At 40.5% G+C, this 20812-nt stretch overlaps 1 protein-coding gene across 6 annotated transcripts in view; it reads left to right on the plus strand.

The window, feature by feature from the left end:
* Positions 1-731: 731 nt before the first annotated feature.
* SSPN (sarcospan) overlaps positions 732-20812 on the plus strand; it is a 91739-nt gene continuing 71658 nt past the window's right edge. For 2 of the 6 annotated variants that reach the window (XM_067008931.1, XM_067008930.1), the window contains exon 1: positions 732-1205. In XM_067008931.1, coding sequence (XP_066865032.1) covers positions 927-1205 — 279 coding nt within the window. In that variant the 5' untranslated portion in view covers positions 732-926. The remainder of the gene's footprint in view (positions 1206-20812) is intronic. The other 4 variants (XM_067008933.1, XM_067008932.1, XM_067008934.1 and 1 more) reach the window with 3 other exon arrangements.

The raw sequence follows: 20812 nt of genomic DNA on the forward strand, positions 1-20812 counted from the left end.
GAAAGGGTAAGCTGGGACGAAGTGAGAGAGTAGCATTGACATACATACGCTACCAAATGTAAATTAGCTAGCTAGTGGGAAGCAGCCCCATAGCACAGGGAGATCAGCTCGGTGCTTTGTGACCACCTAGGGGGGTGGGATAGGGAGGGTTGTAGGGAGACGCAAGAGGGAGGGGATATGGGGATATATGTATACATATAGCTGATTCACTCTGTTATACAGCAGAAACTAACACACCAATGTAAAGCAGTTATACTCCAATAAAGATGTTAAAATATATATATATACATGTGATAGAGTTCCCAATTAGCCCAGCATCTGTATAAACAGTAATTTCAAAAGCAAATACCTCAATGGGAAAAATACCTTGATTTGTCAGCAGGATTGCAGAATTTAAAAAGAAAGAGCCCATGCCTTTTTTGGAAAATAAAGAACAATTTAACTTCTGGAACTTCACAGCTTCGAGCCTAGCAACGCCTCTTTCGGATTAAATTTTCTACTAATTAAACTTAAATGATTTAAACATTCATCACCTTGCAGTGCACCTCTCAGAAAACAAAAACAAAACCGAAGAAATCCTGGGGTTTCGAGTGGGAGACCTACATCACACACACACACACACACACACGCACACGCACACGCACACACAGCCGCGTACACAGACGTGCGCGCACACGTATACACACGCGCGCGCACACGCAGCTTGCCTAAAGTGCGCTAGGGTTTAGGAGGCGCTGTGTCCCGCCCGGCGAGTTGGCAGTTGGCGACCCCCCTCGACTCCCCCGCCGCCGCCGGCTCCCCGTGGCCTTCGGAGGCTCGGCGAGTCGCTCCAAATGTTTGCCATATTTGTTCAGCCTCCGTAACTCGCCGAGCAAGGCCAGCGCGGCCCGCCCCGCGCCGCCCTCGCTGTCGCCCCCGCAGCCGCCATGGGCAGGGAGCGGCCGGGCCGCGGCGCGCAGAGCCAAGGGGGACCGCCGGCCACCGACGCCGCGGGGCCCGAGGACATGGGGCCGAAGAGGGGCGCGGGGGCCCCCAAGGAGTGCGGGGAGGAGGAGGCCCGGACGTGCTGCGGCTGCCGGTTCCCCCTGCTGCTCGCGCTGCTGCAGCTGGCGCTGGGCGTCGCCGTGACCGTGGTGGGCTTTCTCATGGCCGGCATCAGCTCCTCCCTGCTAGTCAGAGACACTCCATTTTGGGCTGGGATCATTGTAAGCATCGAGTCTGTTTTGCCTGAGCGCGTTTGCCAGACAGGAATGCCATGCCGCATGGTCGAGTTATCACTAACCCACCTGCATGCGCCCTTCCCCGGCTCCACGCCTCTAACTCGCCCTCTGCTTGGTGACCGATGGCCGCCGCCCCGGGTCTGCTCGGGCCGGGCGCGGCAGGGCTCGTGCCCTTGTCCTGCTTGTGGCTCCGAACGCCTCCGCCTCCGACAGGCCTGACCCTCACGCGCTGGAGCTGGGGAGGGAGGCACAGGCTGATTACTTTGGTCACATTGAACAGCCTCGATAACAACAGCAGATTCACTTCGGCTTTTTCCTTCTCTCCCGCGGACCCCACCCTCGTCCCTACAGAAGTAGCAAAAAAGTGAATACGTTCATCCTGTAAAAGCAAGTTAGGAAAAATCCTGTACTTGGAGTGGCCACATTGGGTAGAATTGATTTTATGTTTTAAATCTGAGGTTCCGGTAGTAAGTTTATAAAACAGTGGTTGAAGGCAGGATGTGTGAATACAGCAAGCACAGCCTTAATCCACTGGAATCTAAAGTGGGATAAACCCAGGGTGCTGGCCGTGGCAGGAGTCTTATTTGGGACTCTGCTAATGGATGTACTGTTCGAAGCAGAACACCGCTCAGCTGTTGTGAGCGAGTGTTTGGACACAGCATACTTGGCTTAATTAAACGGATTCTCTGATATGAAATGGGTGCCATTTATTGAGCACCTCTTGTGGGCCTGTCCTGCTAGAGGCCTTACACGTATCATTTCTAATCCCCACATCAGCCTTATGGGATAGTTATTATCCTTCCATTTCTCAAATGAGAGAACCAAGGGCAAACCCACTGAAGGTAATGAGTTTCCAAAGCTGGCAAATCAACCAAGTTGATTCCTTTTAGCACCAGACTGACTACATCTGCGTTTTCCTCATTGGGCCATACTGCTCCCACATTTAGTTTGTAATTTTATTATAGTGCCTCGGGCTTACTAAAATCTCTTTCACGTGCATTATTTCATTTGGTCCCTGAAACAACACTTTAAGGTGGGAACTGTTATTCATCTGAGGACACGAGAAAGCAGGCTGAGAGAAGTTAAATGGCATTCTCAAAGCCCAGAGGTGAAAAGTGGTGGAGTCAGGCGAGACCAGAATCGACACCTCTGGCTCCCAGTCTCACGCTGTATCATTACTGCTATTACTGACCACAAGAACTGTACCTTATAAAACAACCCTCAAAATAATTTTGGATCAGGGACAGATGTTAAAAACACCTGATTAAGTATGCATTGATGCAGGTATTTTCTATTTAAGATTATGCGAACTCCAAATTCTTGCAGAGTAATTTAAAACTTCTAATTTGTGTACTGAGAATTCCCATGAAATTATCATGATTGGAGTTTTCTAAATCAAGTGATTTTAAAAATAGCTTTTCATGAAGATACACTGGGTATTTTAGTCACTTCAATGACAGCATACTCAGAGGGAAAAAAATGTCTGTTCTTCAAGGCGAGGTGAATTCAAAGAAGAAAGGAACAAAACTTCTCATTCAGTGGTTTTGAATATCATTTACAAATGTGTTTTCTAATCTTTCTTTATTTCAACTTTAAAAAGTCCAGTACGAAAAAAGCAAATTAGGTGGGGAAAATTTGTCTTAATGTTTAAGACAGGAACGTACAAACCTTGCAACTCTGAAATTTCATGAGCCCCTTGTGGGAGCATCCCATGCTCCTAATTGCCCTTGGAAGCTCCCTGGATATGGTGCAAAGAGCATTATCTGCAGCCAGTTTTCTGTCTGTTCCAGTTTTCTCGGTTATCATCTGGGATCCACTCGAAGTTTTCTTGTAGTGACATCTGTATTGATGATATCTGTAATCTTGTCTTCCAACAGAGAGCATATGCAGAGCAGAGCAGTTAGTGGGAATGGCCTGAGACAAGAGAGGAGGGGTCCTGAGGAGCCGGGCAAGGAAAATCTCATCCCAGCTGGGCCGGAGCTGCAGGCAACTTGTCGCCATCTCCCACAGACTCCGTGCTTGCTGTTCTCCTCAGGCTGTCTGTGGTTGGTCCTGGGGCGCTCTTCCAAGCTTCCAAGGAAGGGAAAAGGCAGGGAGGCCGGGTGGTGAAGTACAGAAGCGGAAACACTGCACCTGGTGTTGAGCTCCCTCCCGGCCATTATTCACTGAATAACTTGGGGCAAGTTACTTAACTTCTCTAGGCTTCTATGTCTTCCTTGATGAAATCAGAATGGTAATAATTCCTCTCTCTTAGGGTTGTCCTGTGGAATAAATAAATGAATACATGTTCTAATACTTAGAACAGTGCTGGCTCACGGTAAGCGTTCAGTGAGTTCGCACTTTTTCTTAGCGATGAGTGGAGCAGTCGCTGGTAATGGCGCTCTTCGAAGGAGCAGTGGCTCTATTTTAATCCCTAATCACGCAGAACAGTCACTTTGGACTTGCTCCATTTCCCAGACCAGTTTGAACCCTGAAGAAGCTATCAGTTCGGCCATCTCACCTTTCTCTGATCTGAGCCAAGTTACTGTTAGCAGTCTAAGCAGTATTAGATGAGTCCAGTACTTTCTGAATCTTTCTGGAGGATTCTAAAAATTAACTTGGGGGAAAATGGCCTCCTCCGGGTCATTTTCCCTAGGGACATGGAATGATTCTGGTCTGGTATATCCCCCAGGGAATACTGGAAAGTTTGCCCTATTTAGCAGACCTGTTAGACCAAAGCAGTACAGGTCAATCCCTGAGGCTGAGGCAGAGTCAAACCTGTTTCCGGAATTTACGCTGAATTCAAGCAGGGCCCCCAGACTGAGGCACCTGCCCCATCGGCAGTTTGACCTGCTGCACTCTTCTATTTCTGTTTATATTGGTTGCCTCTGATCATGTGACACTTACTTCATTTTACAAGGTTTGCTATCGCATTACTTTGGGATTTGGGTATCACCATTCCCATGATAGAATCTGGGTATATGGATAAATTCACTTAGGCAACTTCTTCTTGACCAATATCTGGGTGGCTTGATGAATATTCAGTGAAATTCTAGTTATAAAAAAAGCCATTGGTAATCTCTAATCAGAGATTTATGTCCAGAGGAATCTTAGAAAAACAAATAGGTTATTTCTTACCTACCTGTAAATATGACTCCCTCACTCTCCATCAGAGACATGACTGAAGTCTTTTTACTTCAATTACAAAAGATTCCCATAAAGGAAAAAAAAAAAGAATGGAGCTGCTCTGGAGACCACGTAACCTGTAAAAGTGCCATTCTTCTCTCAAAATTCTTTCTACATGGCTTGAGGGTTGCAAGTCACTCCACAAGCACAGCACAAAGTGAAACAGGGTCTTTGAGGATGAACTTGGCTAGGGGCAAGGGATCCTAGGAAACAGAAGTTTGCATTTTATTCTGTTAATGGCTTGAGTAGCTGGGTCGGATAGACATTCAAGTTTGCGTGTCATTCCAGAATTCTTATTGATGTAAAAATGTGTAAGGATTGAAGAAATCTAAGAACTTTGGGGCCTTTACTTACTTCTTACTCAAATTAATACAATTTTGGTTTAGGTGAAGCATAACATGTTTGAACTTTGGCTTATTTTTTTCATTCGGCAACATTTGTTGGGGATGTCTGATGGGCTGGGCATTGGTCTAAAAATAATGAATCATATACAGGAGGAGATCTCCAGAGATCCTGATGGACATGTGGCCTTATCTTATCTGACAGTAATGAATACTTCCGATTAAAAAATTTAACCTACACAAATTTTTAAAGTCCATTTACCTTTCAAAGTATTTCACTTACCTTGATTTATTTGCTTTGGCATCTCTATCTGAAGTCAATTTAGGAGCAAACTCTTGCTTCTCTTCCCCAATGGGGATGTTTAGTGTTAGTTTCTTGGCCCTTGTAGGGAATATTCCCATGGAAAGTGGGAATTTATTTGCCTTTTTTTTTTTTTTTTTTTGAGGTATGCGGGCCTCTCACTGCTGTGGCCTCTCCCGTTGCGGAGCACAGGCTCCGGACGCTCAGGCTCAGCGGCCGTGGCTCACGGGCCCAGCCGCTTCACGGCATGTGGGATCTTCCCGGACCGGGGCACGAACCCGTGTCCCCTGCATCGGCAGGCGGACTCTCAACTACTGCGCCACCAAGGAAGCCCGATTTGCCTTATTGTGCTTTTTTTAGTTTTCCTCACTCTTGCTCCATTGTTCCCATACCCCATCCCCCTGGAATAAAATCCCTGAGATATATACTACAGTAATCACATTAGAAAACTTAAGGAAAGAGCTTAAAAGGAAGAATATTTCCTTTCCTTAATGTCATTCATAAAACTTAGCATATGAATCTGTAATGATTAAGAGTGCTGTCAAGAATTTCAATAACAGTTTTCATATGTTAACTTACTCTAAGGAATTCAGAATGCAGGTGTATTTTTTTAATCTTTTTTTTTTTTTTTTTTTTTTTTTTTTTTTTTTGCTGTACGCGCCGGGCCTCTCACTGTTGTGGCCTCTCCCATTGCGGAGCACAGGCTCCGGACACGCAGGCTCAGCGGCCGTGGCTCACGGGCCCAGCCGCTCCGCGGCATGTGGGATCTTCCCGGACCGGGGCACGAACCCGTGTCCCCTGCATCGGCAGGCGGACTCTCAACCACTGAGCCACCAGGGAAACCCTCGGTTTTATTTTTTTATGGTAGAAATAGTAGTGCATAGAATTCGGGGATAATCAAATAAAAAGTAAAGCAATTAATTCTCTTTAAGTATATTATGTGTCCATGGGGCCATTATTTATCCCTGACACATAACGGTATCCAGTGTGTTAAACCAAACTCTATTTCATATTTTCCATTATGAGAGTTTCTGTTTGAACTTATGTATATCCATTTTTAAACTATGGTTTGAGAAATGACATACAGTTGTATTTTCCAATATAGAAAATGTTAAGTTTATGGATAATGTTGAAAAGAACTAAGAGGTAACAATAAGGAGTGTGTTATTACTCCATTGTGGGCCCTTGGGTTCCAGAAATATTCAGAACATGTTAACTTAGCATTATTGAGATATTTTATTTCATGTTATAAAATGACTGCAGGATCTAAAAAAGAAGTCACGTGACTTATTTTGCATTCCCCTATCTTGACTAAATTAGGACAAATTAGGATTGATGTGGTTGAATGCTAGATGCCAATATTACCATCCTTACCTTCTACAAAGAAAGCAATGACATAGGTTTCCCTAATATTTGGTCCAATAGTTTTATAGATTGCCATTATGATGTCCACTTTCAGTTTGGTCTGAGGAAATGGATATTTTCTGGACTTTTTCTTCCGATTAACCTTGTCCATGACATTTCTATTAAGGGTGTTCTTTAACTGGGTCCACTTGCCTGTGTTGTACCCTGAAGGGTTGGCATCAACATTAAAGGATACACACAAGATAATGTGAAGAGTTCAGTGTGCATATTTCTATGTTGCTGTAGGATAGGAATGGAATCTAGTCATTAAACTTTAATTAGATACCATTTCACTGCAAAGTACAGTTCATTTTTAGGACTTAGATCCTGGCAAACTAGAGAAATGCTGCTCAACAGAGCCCATTAAAATCCAGGGTTGGGGCTTCCCTGGTGGCACAGTGGTTGAGAGTCCGCCTGCCGATGCAGGGGACATGGGTTCGTGCCCTGGTCTGGGAGGATCCCACGTGCCGCGGAGTGGCTGGGCCAGTGAGCCATGGCCGCTGAGCCTGTGCTCCGCAACGGGAGAGACCACAACAGTGAGAGGCCCGCGTACCGCAAAAAAAAAAAAAAAAAAAAATCCAGGGTTGGATTCAAGTCTAGGTTTATTACAATCAGTTCAGAAGCTGAAGGTGATCTTCTTTTAAAAAATGGATGTTGAGAACAGTATTTGTAGTATAAACTATATAAAAGCCTATTTCAGAGGCATGTCCTCTTTCAGATGGTTTGGATGCTACCTCAGATCTCAGTGTATTGAGATAAAATTTGGCAGGAGTAACTGTTAGATGACTGAGCGAGGCAGCTCACTCGATCACCCTGGTAGATTTTAAAATTCATATGTGTACACTTCCACATACGGCAATAACTAAAATACATTTTCCTTTCTGTCTTAGCCTGCTCCAGTACGGTGGGTTCTGGTGAGGGGCTCTCTTCCCGGCTTGCAGATGGCCACCTTCTCACTATGTGCTCACGTGGTCCTTCCTTGGTGCATGTGCCTGGAGAGAGGGAGGGATCTCCCTCTCTTCCTCTACTTCTAAGGTCACCAGTCTTGTAGGATTAGGACCTCCCCCTTACAACCTCATTTAACCTTAATTACCTCCTAAAAGCCCTGTCTCCAAACACAGTCACATTGAGGGTTAAGGCTTTAACATATGAATTGGGGGAGGGTGTGCATAATTCAATCCATAGCCTTTTCAGTGAGGAATATCAATTTGTACAGCCACCTCAGTGATGCCTAAGTGTGTTTCTCAGCTTATTCAGGAAGGCCCTGTGGCTTTCACGGAACAGCTAGAAGTCTGAATGTTTCTGATGAGGGTTCTGAACCGGTAAGCTGGCCCTTGGCAGTGCAGCGGGGTGGCGTGGCTCAGGCTTATGCATTTACGGATTGCTTCTTTTGTCAAATTTCAGTAAAAATAAAATCAAGTAGATTTAGCTGGTGCCTACAATTCTAAGGGTAGCTTAGGTGTTTCATTTGTTGCCTCAGCTTTAAGGCTTAGGACCCACCACTTAGTAAATCTCTGCCTTTCTTGGCTGCTCTGGGAGTGAGTCGCTATCAGGATCTGGCTACATGACACCTTGGCCTCTGAGGCAAGAAAATGAGGGTGGCTGACTGAGCCCTGCTGGGGGTGGATGCTCAGATTTTCAGCAATTAGATGAGCCCTCTGGCCTCTGGGAGCAGTGATCTCAGGCTTGGTCTTTCTAGAACTCAAGGGAAGCCCGCTCTGAGGTCTTCTTTATAATATGCAGCTAATGCTTTCATTTTTGATGATGATTCTGAAAATTAGATGAACACTCTTTGTTCTGTGGAATGGGTCAAAATAAAACCCCGAGGGTGCTCCCACCTGGGGCCTCATGCTGTCACAGCCTCCAGGACGAGCATGCAGCTCCTGGTGGATCCTCCTTAAGTACACTGTCAGGGCTTCTCGTTTGATCCTGTTTGTCCAGCTTAAAAACCCTAAAAATTCTAAGGGTCTCTGCTTTACTTTAACAAGTGCTGCACAAATCCAAACCATCCCAGAGGGAAAAACTAGAGAAGACCGAGTCGAACCATCCAATATGCCACCTTTTGGTCCAATCCGAGTCCAAAACGAGTAGCAAACAAAAGGCAAGGAAGGCCATGGTTCCAGACACATGCTGGAATATCGCTGGTTTGATTTTTGAGCATATTTAAAGTTGATGCTCTCTGATCTAAGGTTGCTAAGCAACATCCACTGCCTAACACAGTCATGAACGTGAGTGTTTCAGTGCTGTGTTTCCTCACTCTGGCAAAAGGCTGGTAAGTGACTGGATGTTAGAAAGCAAATGGTTTGTTCACAAATAAGCATTCTCACGTTCTGCTGAAGAAGTTCAGTTGGGGCCGCTTCTGTTGTTGCAGAAATGAGCCACTCCCCCTGGCTGGGAGAGGCTGCAGAAACCTCGAGGATGCGGTTTTATCAGCGTACCACTCAACTGTTGTTGTGAAAGTGTTTGATTCAGCATTCACTGTAATGAGCCATTAAAATCCCATTAAGATAGCTCGTTATCAAGACCTCTCTCTTGTGTGGAAGATAATGACAGGTGAGGAGAAAAGAGGGGGACTTGCTAATGTGTTAACTAGACCCTAACGAGGGAGAGAATTTTCCGCTTTATTGCTAGGGAAAAACCTAACGCGTACCAGCTTCCTTCTAAAGTATCAGGTGTGGCACACATATCAGGCCATTACCTGTGCCATTTAGCTGTGCCAGGAAAGCTATAAAAGGAGCCTTTTCCAAGATAAGGGAAACCGCATTTCAGCCTTCATCCTTTCTGTTGGAGGGTGGAGGGTGCTCAGCTATGGAGACGGAACACCGCGCGACTCTCCCCGTCTCAGTGAAGGGGCGGAGCATCAGAGGAAGCAAAAGGGCAGACTAGGTCTCCGTAAGGTGGACGCGTTATAATCAATGCAAACTAACTTCTCCACGACTGCGTACTGATGAAAGACAGAATCCAAGCATTTTAGTGCACACGTTCCACGTTCAGTAAGTTTATGCATGTCTCTCAGGCGCTCGTTACGCAGATTCGGAAACAGAAGGATCAAACCCTCGCAGGTTGGCTTTGTCGCATAACCTTTTCATGGACAAGTGGTTTGGGATGCCTATGAAAGTTTCCATCTGAGTTAAGGGCTCTGAGACCAAACATAATTTTTAAAATGAACATAGGGTGACCGTAACTATTGTGTTCGAGAACCCTCGATAAATACTCATTCAGTCACCGACTCTAGTGCGTCACAAATTTTTCCACCTGGAGACCTCCCTGGAGCCTCGCTCCCCTTCTCCTCGTCCTCACACACACATCACAAAAAGCTCAGTGTCTAGCTAACCCATGTTGCCATGGAAGGGAAGAGAGGAAATGCGGGAGAGGCTGCAGGCTGCAGGCTGCCTGGGGACACTAACCTCCTCAGGATGAAAAGGACAAAAAACTTTTTAAAGAAGTAATGTTACTATATATTACTTAATGTTCCATTATATCTTTTGTGTGTGTGTGTGTGTGTGTGTGGTTTTTTTTGTTTTTTGGTAAAAAGTGCTCTTAATTAGAAAAGCCACTTGATAATATTTTTTAAAGATTGAACAGGATGGTTCTCTCATTTACTCTCCTGTTATAATTGAATTTATATTGATTTACTGTATAATTTCTATATACTGTACCATTTCATCAAATTCTATTTATTGTACTGTTTCAGATAGATGGACCCAGGAGTATTAACGTAGAATTATCTGCACAGTCATTTCTGAAGTGGGACCTAATTTGAGAACCTACTTAATTATGCCTGAATCATAAAATTCAGCCTATCTATCTCTATACCTCTGGAGTAGGCTAAATCCACATTTATAAGATTCCTTTCCCTTCTGAGGACTTGAAAAATTTTTAAGTGAAACAAATGAATTGTAGTAGTTTATTTTTCCCACAAATAGGTAGCACTTCTACCCCTCGTGTTGATTCATGAGAAATGCTGAAACACAATTTTGTTTCTCTTATATTCTTTGAAAATGGATTATTTTGCAAAAGTAGATACTTATAGAACCTATTAATGATTAGTTTCTGATAAGTTACCACAAGAGTGACTTCGGTGGTTGATAAGCAACAGAACAGAAGCCTATCAACGAAAGAGTACCTACTCGTAAAACAGAAACCTTTCGCGTCTAGCCATTCTCCCTGTGTCTTTCTATATGCCACGTGCGTTACCCCCAGGAGCTGTGTCTGGGACAGGGCACACACACACAACCAGCTACGATACAGTTGAAAAACCAAGGGTTAAGTTGGTGCTCTAAAGAAGGTGGCACAGACGAAGGTGTGATTAATCCTGTCCGGGGAGGATCAGAAAAGGCAAGGAGAGGGCTTCCCTGGTGGCGCAGTGGTTGAGAGTCCGCCTGCCGATGCACGGGACACGGGTTCGTGCCCCGGTCCGGGAGGATCCCACGTGCCGCGGAGCGGCTGGGCCCGTGAGCCATGGCCGCTGCGCCTGCGCGTCCGGAGCCTGCGCGTCCGGAGCCTGCGCGTCCGGAGCCTGCGCGTCCGGAGCCTGCGCCCCGCAACGGGAGAGGCAACAGCAGTGAGAGGCCCGCGTACCGCAAAGAAAAAAAAAAAAAGGTGAGTTTAGGGGCTTCCCTGGTGGCTCAGTGGTGGAGAGTCCGCCTGCCGATGCAGGGGACACGGGTTCATGCCCCGGTCCGGGAGAATCCCACATGCCGCGGAGCGGCTGGGCCTGTGAGCTGTGGCCGCTGAGCCTGCGCGTCCGGAGCCTGTGCTCCGCAGCGGGAGAGGCCACAGCAGTGAGAGGCCCGCGTACCGCAAAAAAAAAGAAAGAAAAGGCAAGGAGAGGGGGCCTGAAACTGCAGGAGGGGCTTCAACTTTGGAATAAAACACATGTGGGTAGAATCCCAGATCTACCATTTTCAAAAAATTTAGGTTATGATTTTTATTTTTATGTGAGTTTGGACAGGTATGGGCAATTCTATACAATCCTATGATTTTAATTATGAAAATTTCTAGGTATATAATAGCATAGACAGAATAATAAAGCAGCCTCAGGTTCATCAAGTTTTAATATTTTGTCATAATTGTTTTCATTTTTTTAAGAAAGAAAACATTGCAATATATTGAAGTCACCTGTTTCCTTTCTTAATCATATTCTCCTACCCCATCCTCCTTCTCCAGAGGTATCTACTATCCTGAATTTGATATCATACTTTTTATATGTATATATCCATAACCAATAATTAATGTTGTTTTCAATATTTTAAATTTTATATAAATGGTAGCATAATACCATTTTTTTCAGTATTGTTTTTGAGATTTATTTATAATAGTTCATGGATATCATTCATTATTTTTGCTATACTATATTTCATTATAGGAATATACAACAATTAATTTATTCATTCTCCTGTTGATGAAAATTCAGGTTTTCAAAAGATTTTTTTTTCTTGCAATTACAAACAGTGATACAATGGACTTTCTATTCCATGGCTCTCTATGCATGTATTTCAAAGTTTTTAAAGGAATATTCCTAGGAATTGAATGATTGGGTCTTAAGATATAGGCATTTTCAACTTATTAGATATTGCCAAATCAGTACCGTAAAACCAAAGTTGTACAAATCTACAGTCCAGTAAGTCAGAATTTCCACTGATCTACATATATGCCAACTTTTGTTACTGTCAGACAATTTTAATTTTTAAAAAATCTTTTATTTTTTTAATTAACAAGTTTTAATACAATTTTAAAAGGTTACTTTCCATTTACAGTTATTACAAAATACAGGCTCTATTCTCCGTGTTGTACAATACATCCTGGAGTCTATCTTACGCCTAATAGTTTGTGCCTCCCAACCCCCTCCCATGTTGCCCTCGCACCACACTGGTAACCACTAGTTTGTTCTATCTGTGACTCTGCTTCTTTTTTGTTATATTCATTAGTTTGTTGTATTTTTTAGATTCCACATATAAGTGATATCATACAGTATTTGTCCTTTGTCTTTCTCTGTTTGACTTATTTCAGTTAGGATAATGTCCTTCAAGTCCATCTATGTTGCTGCAAGTGGCAAATTTTCATTATTTCTTATGGCCAAGTAGCAGGCAATTTTAGTTTTTGCCTATCTTATTTGTATGCAATGATACCTTATTTTAATTTATATTTTTCTGATTACCGATGGAGTTGAACAAATATGTTTATTGACCATTTAATTATGTTTTCTATCCTTTATTCAACAAATATTTTCTGTGAGTTGTTTTTCTCCTACTTATTGATTTATAAGATTTATTATCTTTGTTACTTAGCCTTTGTGGTTTTAGGTACTGCAAATATCTTCTCCTCGGTGGTATCATGTCTTTTACTTTTGTTTATGGTGGCTTTGTTGAGGAAAAGATTTAATTTTAATGTATTTACCTATATTAATCTTTTTATGGTATATGCTTTGATATATTTTAAAGACATCTCCCCCTACTCCGAGGTCAAAGAGATATTTTTCTATATTGTTTTCTGAAAATGTTGAAGGTTTGCTTTTGTATTTATATCTTTAATCTAAGTGGTCTACTTTTTGCATATGGATGTGAGATAATGTCCATATTTTATTTTTGGAGTGTTAATTGTCTTAGTACCGTAAATAATCAGTACTTTCACACTGATCTGCTATTTCCATTTATCATCTATCAAGTTTCCATATTAGATTTGAGGAGTGTGTCTGTGATACTCTTCAATTCCATTGTTTTGTCTGTCACTCTGCTGATATCACACTGTCTGCATTAAAATAGCACTATAATGAATCTTGTTATAAAGGTGATGGCATAAGCAGCTCACCCCCCCCCCCCCCGACCCCCATCTTCCCCATACCCCCTGCACTGGAAGGAGAAGTCTTAACCACTAGACCACCAGGGAAGAATATAAATTCTGTATATTTTAGAATTGGCTTCTCAAGTTCCAAGAAAAATACTTTTGGTATTTTCATTCAGTTTGTACCTTCTATGCAAGCAAAGACTACCTCACCAGTTATTTGGGTTTTCTCTCATGTCCTTTTTGCTTATCTTTTGATTATTGATTTCAGCTGAATTGCTTTGTGCTCAGTTCATGTGCTTTTCATACTATCAGTTCTTTGATATTATATGAGACTTACTTTGTGATCTAGTATGTGACTAATTTTTATAAACATTCCATTTATGCTTGGAAAAAAAATGTGGATTCTCTCATTTTGAAATTTACAGTTCTGTATTCAATTGAAAAATCAAGCTTTTTAATCAGGTTGTTTAATTTTCTACATCCTTGCTAATATTTTTCAGCTTGATCTAAAGATTACTGAGTTGTGTATTCAGATTTCCCAACATTAGATGACTCTATTTCTCCTTGTTTTCTTCCCATTTTCATTAAAAATTTTTAATCTACTTAATAACTACATACAAGATAATGATTATAAAATATTTCTTTAGTCTTAGGTTAATAGCTATTTTCTCCCATTAAAAAAATATATCATTCCACTGTCTCCTGACTTCAGTTACTGGCTGCTAAGCAGTTTGGTAAATATCTAATTGTTTTTCCTTTATAGATAACATGCCTCTTTCCTCTGGTTGCTTTTCTGATTTTCTGTTTGTTTTTGAGGGTGCTGTAGTTTAGCTACAATGTGCCTACATGTGGATTTGATTATATGTTTCCTGAATCTAAGAATTTTGTGTCTTTCATCAATTTTGAAAAAAAAAATTCAGCCATTATTTATTTTTTCCAAGTACTGTTTCCCTCTTTTCTTTAGTCACTTTGCCTGGAACTGCTATCAGATGTATGTTTGGACATTCTTGTTTTATTTTCCTTATTTCTCAACCTCTCTATTATGTTTCTTTTCTTTTTTTTAATATTTATTTTATTTATTTATTTGGGTGTGCTGGGTCTTAGTTGTAGCAGGCGGGCTCCTTAGTTGCGGCTTGCCAGCTCCTCAGTTGTGGCATGTGAACTCTTATTTGCGGCATGCATGTGGCATCTAGTTCCCTGACCAAGGATCGAACCCGGGTCCCCCGCATTGAGAGCATGGAGTCTTAACCACCGTGCCACCAGGGAAGTCCCTCTATTATGTTTCATCTCCCTGTGTCTCTCTGTGCTGTAATTTAGGTTATGTCCTCAGATATACCTTCTAGTTTACTATTCCCCTTTTCAGTTGACTTTAATCTGCCTGTTACTTGTCCAGGAGTTTTTAATTCCAATGATTTTATTTTTCATTTCTAGAACTCCTATTTTGTTGTTATTGTTGGTTTTTTAATATATTCCTGGTATCTTCAAAAGTACCCTGCTCTTTATTCGTGTTTTCAATTCCTTCTTTCACATCTGTTTATTTTGAATGTACTTTTTAATATGTTTATTTATTTATTCAAATATGTTCACAGTACATGGTTATGTAAAAAAATAGTTACAAATCATATATATAATATAAAATCATTATATTATATAACGATTTTATATTATATATATATTTACAAAATATATATATTTTGTAAACAAATAATATAGTTATGTATTGAAAGTACTTTTATAGGCTCTATTTGTTAGTTCTGCTATTTGAAATTCATGTGGCTGTAATTCTGAGAGAGAGAGAGAATGTGTGTGTGTACATGCATACAAACTTATATGCGTGTGAGTGCTGGCCTTCACTCATGAATTGATTTTTCATATATTTGCTATAATTAGTCTGTGAGTTCATTTTCTAAGAGGATTTATATGTGATAATTCGGTGTGGGCTACTTGAGGATGTAACCCTTCCAGATGGTTTGTCTTGCCAAGTGTCCCAATGGTATCATGATCCAAGAGCCACCTTTTCTTAAATTTACCTATTTATTAGGGAAAATTTCAAGCATACTCAAAAGTAGATAAAATAGTATAATGAATGCCTATGGTCCCATCACTCAGCTTCCATAACTATTAAGTGATGATCAATGTTGCTTCATTTGTATATTCCTGTATTCCTTCCATACTCACCACACACTGGATTATTTTGAAGTAAATCCTGGATATTATATCATTTCATCTATAAATATTTCACTATGTAAGTCAAAAGATGAAGACTAAAAAATAAAATAGCAATCACACCTAACAAGTTAACCATTTCTTAATAGGTTCAAATCAGAGTTCAAATATTCATGATTAACTCATGAATATTTCTTCACAGTTTGTCAAAATAAGGATCCCAGTAAGATCCACGAACTGCAATTGGTTCATATATTTCTTATATCTCCTTTTCTCAAAGATTTACCTTTTCTCTCTTCTCTCTCTCTCTCTCTCTCTCTTCTTCCCTCCATCCTTCCCTCTCTCTCCCACTTACAATTTATTTGTTGAAAAAAACAGTTGTTTTTTTCAGGGCCACTTTCATGTTACTTTCTACTTTCTCATCTTCATAGTTGCCAGGACTGTGCAAGTAGCAGAAAACTCTCAAAACCTCTACCCCACCTCATCAGCTGAGACAGAACAAGTTTCTTGATGAATTTTAGTGCTAGTGGATTAATTATTTTCTAGTAGCCATTTAGGGTATAGCCATTTAAGGGTGTAGCCACTTAGGGGCCTACATTTATGCCATGGAGCCTATAGAAGCTCAGTGCATTTGAAAGTGTTTTTTGGGAGAAGGGTTTCATATAATTTAGTCCTTAATATTATGCAGAAATGGAACCTCTTGATGCTTTAAAAAAATCTTCTTTGGATCAACTTGAAAGTTTCTTAACCTCTCTAAGTGACAGTGTTCTATAAAATGAGGTAAATTTTTTTTCTTATTACACTGTTTTAGGGAATAAATGAGCTAATGTATACAAAGTGGGTAATGCAAAAAGAGTACCCTTTCTGGGTAGAGAAGATCTTTGAGCAGAGTTTGAAGAATGAATATGACTGGATTCAAAATGGTTGAAGAAAGAGTACTATACCAGGATGATAAAGAAGTAAAAGGACATTTTAGCTCAAAGGCACAATTCTTGTCCTATGACTATTAAGCCCAATTTTTATCCATAACCAACTTCATTGCTCCACAATTCTTTTGTTTGTGCTAATTCAGCCTTTTGAGGGTGTAACTGCAAAATTCCCAGCAGTTCCTATAAAATGTGTATCTTAGCATAGATATGCAAATCTGCATTGTAATGTTAAAGTAAACCCCAAACTAAAGGGATTCTACTTGAACGTCTGCATGATAAGTCACGTACTAGGATAGTTGTCAGATTTTTCTGTTTTCTGTAAGTGATTTGATGAAACAGTTGTGAGATTCATTGGTTTAAAATTATGAGCTATTTGTAATCGTTTCCAAGCAAGGTTTTTGAAACTTAGGAATTGTAGCAACTTTGTGCTGGCACATCTCTTGCAGATCTCCTTAGCTTTCCAGCCTTATTTTGGCAGGAACATCAAGGAAAGCACACTATATCCATAGGATTTGAGGGATTCAGGCTCCCTTCATCTAGCCGCTGGTCACAAGTTCCAACTCCTTTTTATCAGTTCCATCAGGATAGTTTTCTAGTATCTTCTAAAGCAACATAAGAGGTATAAGTGCATCTGCAAAACAAAATGTGTGCTAAGAAATAGGGCAGTCACTTTGTCCTTCACACTCTTTTTGTGTTTGTACAACAGATCTGCCTAAACTACACAGCAATGCAAAGTACAATGCAACATTGGTTAAAAAAAATTTTTTAATACATATATAAAGTCTATCTTTCTATATATCCTGAATTATACATATATAATCTTTCTATATGTAAAGATAGATTATATATAAAGATATATAGCTATATTAATATCAAAATAAAGATATAGATATAAAATTCTGGTTATTGGATAGTTTCAAATCATGATAAAACCCACCACTTGGAATTAGAAAGGATGTATTTTACCAAACAAAGGACTTCGTTCTGGTAAGTGCTTCTTAACACTCCATACTTCTTGACCAACCAATCAGACCTTTTGTCACAGCAAAGCAGGTGAATCCATTTCTCTGCTGCTGGCAATTGCCTGAGTAATAATTTCCTAAAGTTCCTGAAGTTGCCTCATAAGTTCTTAGAAATTTTATTTCTACAATTTATTTTCCAAAGCGATCTAGATTTAAGAAAGTTCTAGGTGACGATAGGCCTGCTTTTGTTTTTTAATTCAGTTCATTAGCACATAAATCATTAATTTTGATTCAGTTGGAATGTCTTTACATACTCATATATGAAAAGCCCATAGAGTTACAGTAATTAGACATAGATCTGTCAGGTATCAACTCCTCAGGTAAAAGGACAATGATAATAACAAAGGAGAAGAAAAAGATTGAGGGGATGTTATAGATGAGCTCAACTTAGGTGTGGTTCAGCAAGTGTCTTTTCTCTTTAGACTCTGCAAAGAAATAATTTTCTGTGAGAGAATTCGTCATCTAGAATTACCTTTTTGCTGAGAAATTTTGACCTGGATCTCTACCAGCTTCTTTAAAAAATAATCTTAATTTGCAAACTAAAGATTCCAAATTGTTCCCTCCAAGAAATATGTAGAAATGCACAGATGGGGATGTGTGTCATAACCCAAACTTCCTGGGCCGAGCGGAATTTAACCCTTAGATGAAGAGAGTATTTCTGTACTGCAGCTCTTCACTGGCAACTTTTACTCTAATGGAAAAATAAAAATAGAAAGAGTAGAGCAATGAAGCTCTGGGGTTGTAGATTCCTAAGGCAGATGGAAAGGCATTGAATATCTTCCTAATATATTATAGGCCAAATAAAACACTCCTTAGCAAAACTTACTATCTATAAAAAGTTGTTGGTAGCTATAGTTTTATTTGTAGTAGAAAAGAAGCTGCTATTTTGAGCTTAGTTTAATAAAAACCAAGAAGAAACATTTTTTCAAAATTATGATTAGTGTTCTAGGTTTGAATGCTTATACTGATGTTTGTAGTGTTTAGAGACAGATAGTTACAGTTTACCCCTCATCTTTTTTTTTCTTGTTGAAATTTATTTTTATTGAAGTATAGGTGATGTACAATATTACATAAGTTACAGGTGTACAAAATAGTGATTCGCAACTTTTAAAGGTAGTGATTCACAAATTTAAAGGTTATAGTTATTATAAAATATTGGCTATATTCCCTGCATTGTACAATATATCCTTGTAGCTGATTTTATACATAATAGTCTGTACATCTTAATCCCCTACCCCTAGATTGCCCCCTCCCTGCCTCGCCACTGGTGACCAGTAGTTTGTTCTCTATATCTGTGAGTCTGCTTCCTTTTTGTTATATTCCCTAGTTTGTTGTATTTAGATTCTACATATTAGTGATTATCATGTAGTATTTGTCTTTCTCTGACTTATTTCACCTAGCATAATACCCTCCAAGCCCATCCAAGTTTCTGCAAGTGACAAAACTTCATTCTTTTTTATGGCTGAGTAGTAGTCCTCTGTGTGTGTGTGTGTGTGTGTGTGTGTGTGTGTGTGTGTGTGTGTGTGTGTGTGTGTATCACATCTTCTTTAACCATTCATCTGTTCATGGACACTTAGGTTGCTTCCATATCTTGGCAATTGTATTTAATGCTGCTGTGAACACTGGGGTGCATGTATCTTTTCAAATTAGTGGTTTTGTTTTTTTTTTCACGTATATATACCCAGGAGTGGAATTGCTGGATCATGTGGTAGTTCTATTTTTAGTTTTTTGAGAAACCTCCATACTGTTTTCCACAGTGGCTGCACCAATTTACATTCCCACCAGCAGTGTAGGAGAGTTCCCTTTTCTCTACATCCTTGCCAACATTTGTTATCTGTGTTCTCTTTGATGACAGCCGTTCTGACAGGTGTGAGGTGATACATCATTGTGGTTTTGATTTGTATTTCCCTGATAATTAGTGATGTTAAGCATCTTATGTGCCTGTTGGCTATCTGCATTTCCTCTTTGGAAAAACGTCTGTTCAGGTCTTCTGTCCATTTTTTGATCGGGTTGTTTGTTTGTTTGATGTTAAGTTGTATGAGCTGTTTATATATTTTGGATGTTAACCCCTTATCCACCGTATCATTTGCAAATATTTTCTCCCATTAAGCAGGTTGTCTTTTCACTTTGTAAATGGTTTCTTTGTTGTGCAAAAGCTTTTAAGTTTGATTAGGTGCCATTTGTTCATTTTTGCTTTTATTTCCTTTGCTTTAGGAGACAAATCCAAAAAAATATTGCTATGATTTATGTCAAAGAGTGTTCTGCTTATGTTTTCCTCTAGGAGTTTTATCATTTCTGGTCTTACATTTAGGTCTTTAGTCCATTTTGAGTTTATTTTTGTGTATGGTGTTAGGGAGTGTTCTAATTTCGTTCTTTTACATGTAGCTGTCCAGTTTTCCCAGCACCACTTATTGAAGAGACTGTCTTTTCTCCATTGTATATTCTTGCCTCTTTTGTTGTAGATTAATTGACCATAAGTGTGTTACTCTCTCATCCTGATGTTCAATTCTGCCATAAACTCTGGTTGATTTGGAACCTTTACTTTTACATGCCTATCACTTTTGGAGCTTCCTATTAATATCTGTGCACTAAGTTTGGCTGAAACAATTTCACTTTTTAAAAAAAAGTAATATTAATTTTGGATCTGTTATGGATAGAAAATATTTTTAGCTGAATGGCATTTTGTTTTCAGAAATTAAATGCTTATCTTTGTAAAGCAACAATAGTGTTATCAGAGAAGCATATACAGCTTGGTATGTTTACCAAGATTGGCATTTCCTGAGTAGTAGATAATAAACAGTCTTGTAGCAGAAAGGAAGAGATGCAGAAAAAGAAGTTTTATAACTCTCAGGTGTTTGCAAACTGTTTATGTTAACATTATTAGAGTTTTTTTTTTTTTTTTTTTTTTGGTGGTACGCAGGCCTCTCACTGTTGTGGCCTCTCCCGTCGCGGAGCACAGGCTCTGGACGCGCAGGCTCCGCGGCCACGGCTCACGGGCCCAGCCGCTCCGCGGCATGCGGGATCTTCCCGGACCAGGGCACGAACCTGCGTCCCCTGCATCGGCAGGCGGATTCTCAACCACTGCGCCACCAGGGAAGCCCTATTAGAGAGATTTTTGAAAAGTGGGTCCTTGCTATGAAAGCAAAAGTAGCCCAAGTCTCTCAATGAATGAATTCGTTTATCTGACAAATTAGTATTGACTGCTTCATATGTGCTGGTACTATAATAAGCCTTCCACACATGCTGTCTTATATAATCTTCACAGCAGTTTATGAAGTAGGCACTGTGGTTATCATCCCACAGATAATGAAACGGAGGCTCAAAGAGGTTAACTTGTCCAAGGCCAAAGGCAAAAAAGTGGTGGAGGTGGGTTCTGAACCTAGGTCTGTCAGATCCAGAGCTAAGATACACTGCCCCAGTTTCTATCCTTTGGATGCAGCCCATTTTGCCGTAAACCTTTTTGTAGGTACCCTCTGTT

Source organism: Kogia breviceps, chromosome 12 (genome assembly GCF_026419965.1).
Source record: "Kogia breviceps isolate mKogBre1 chromosome 12, mKogBre1 haplotype 1, whole genome shotgun sequence".
NCBI lineage: Eukaryota > Metazoa > Chordata > Mammalia > Artiodactyla > Physeteridae > Kogia > Kogia breviceps.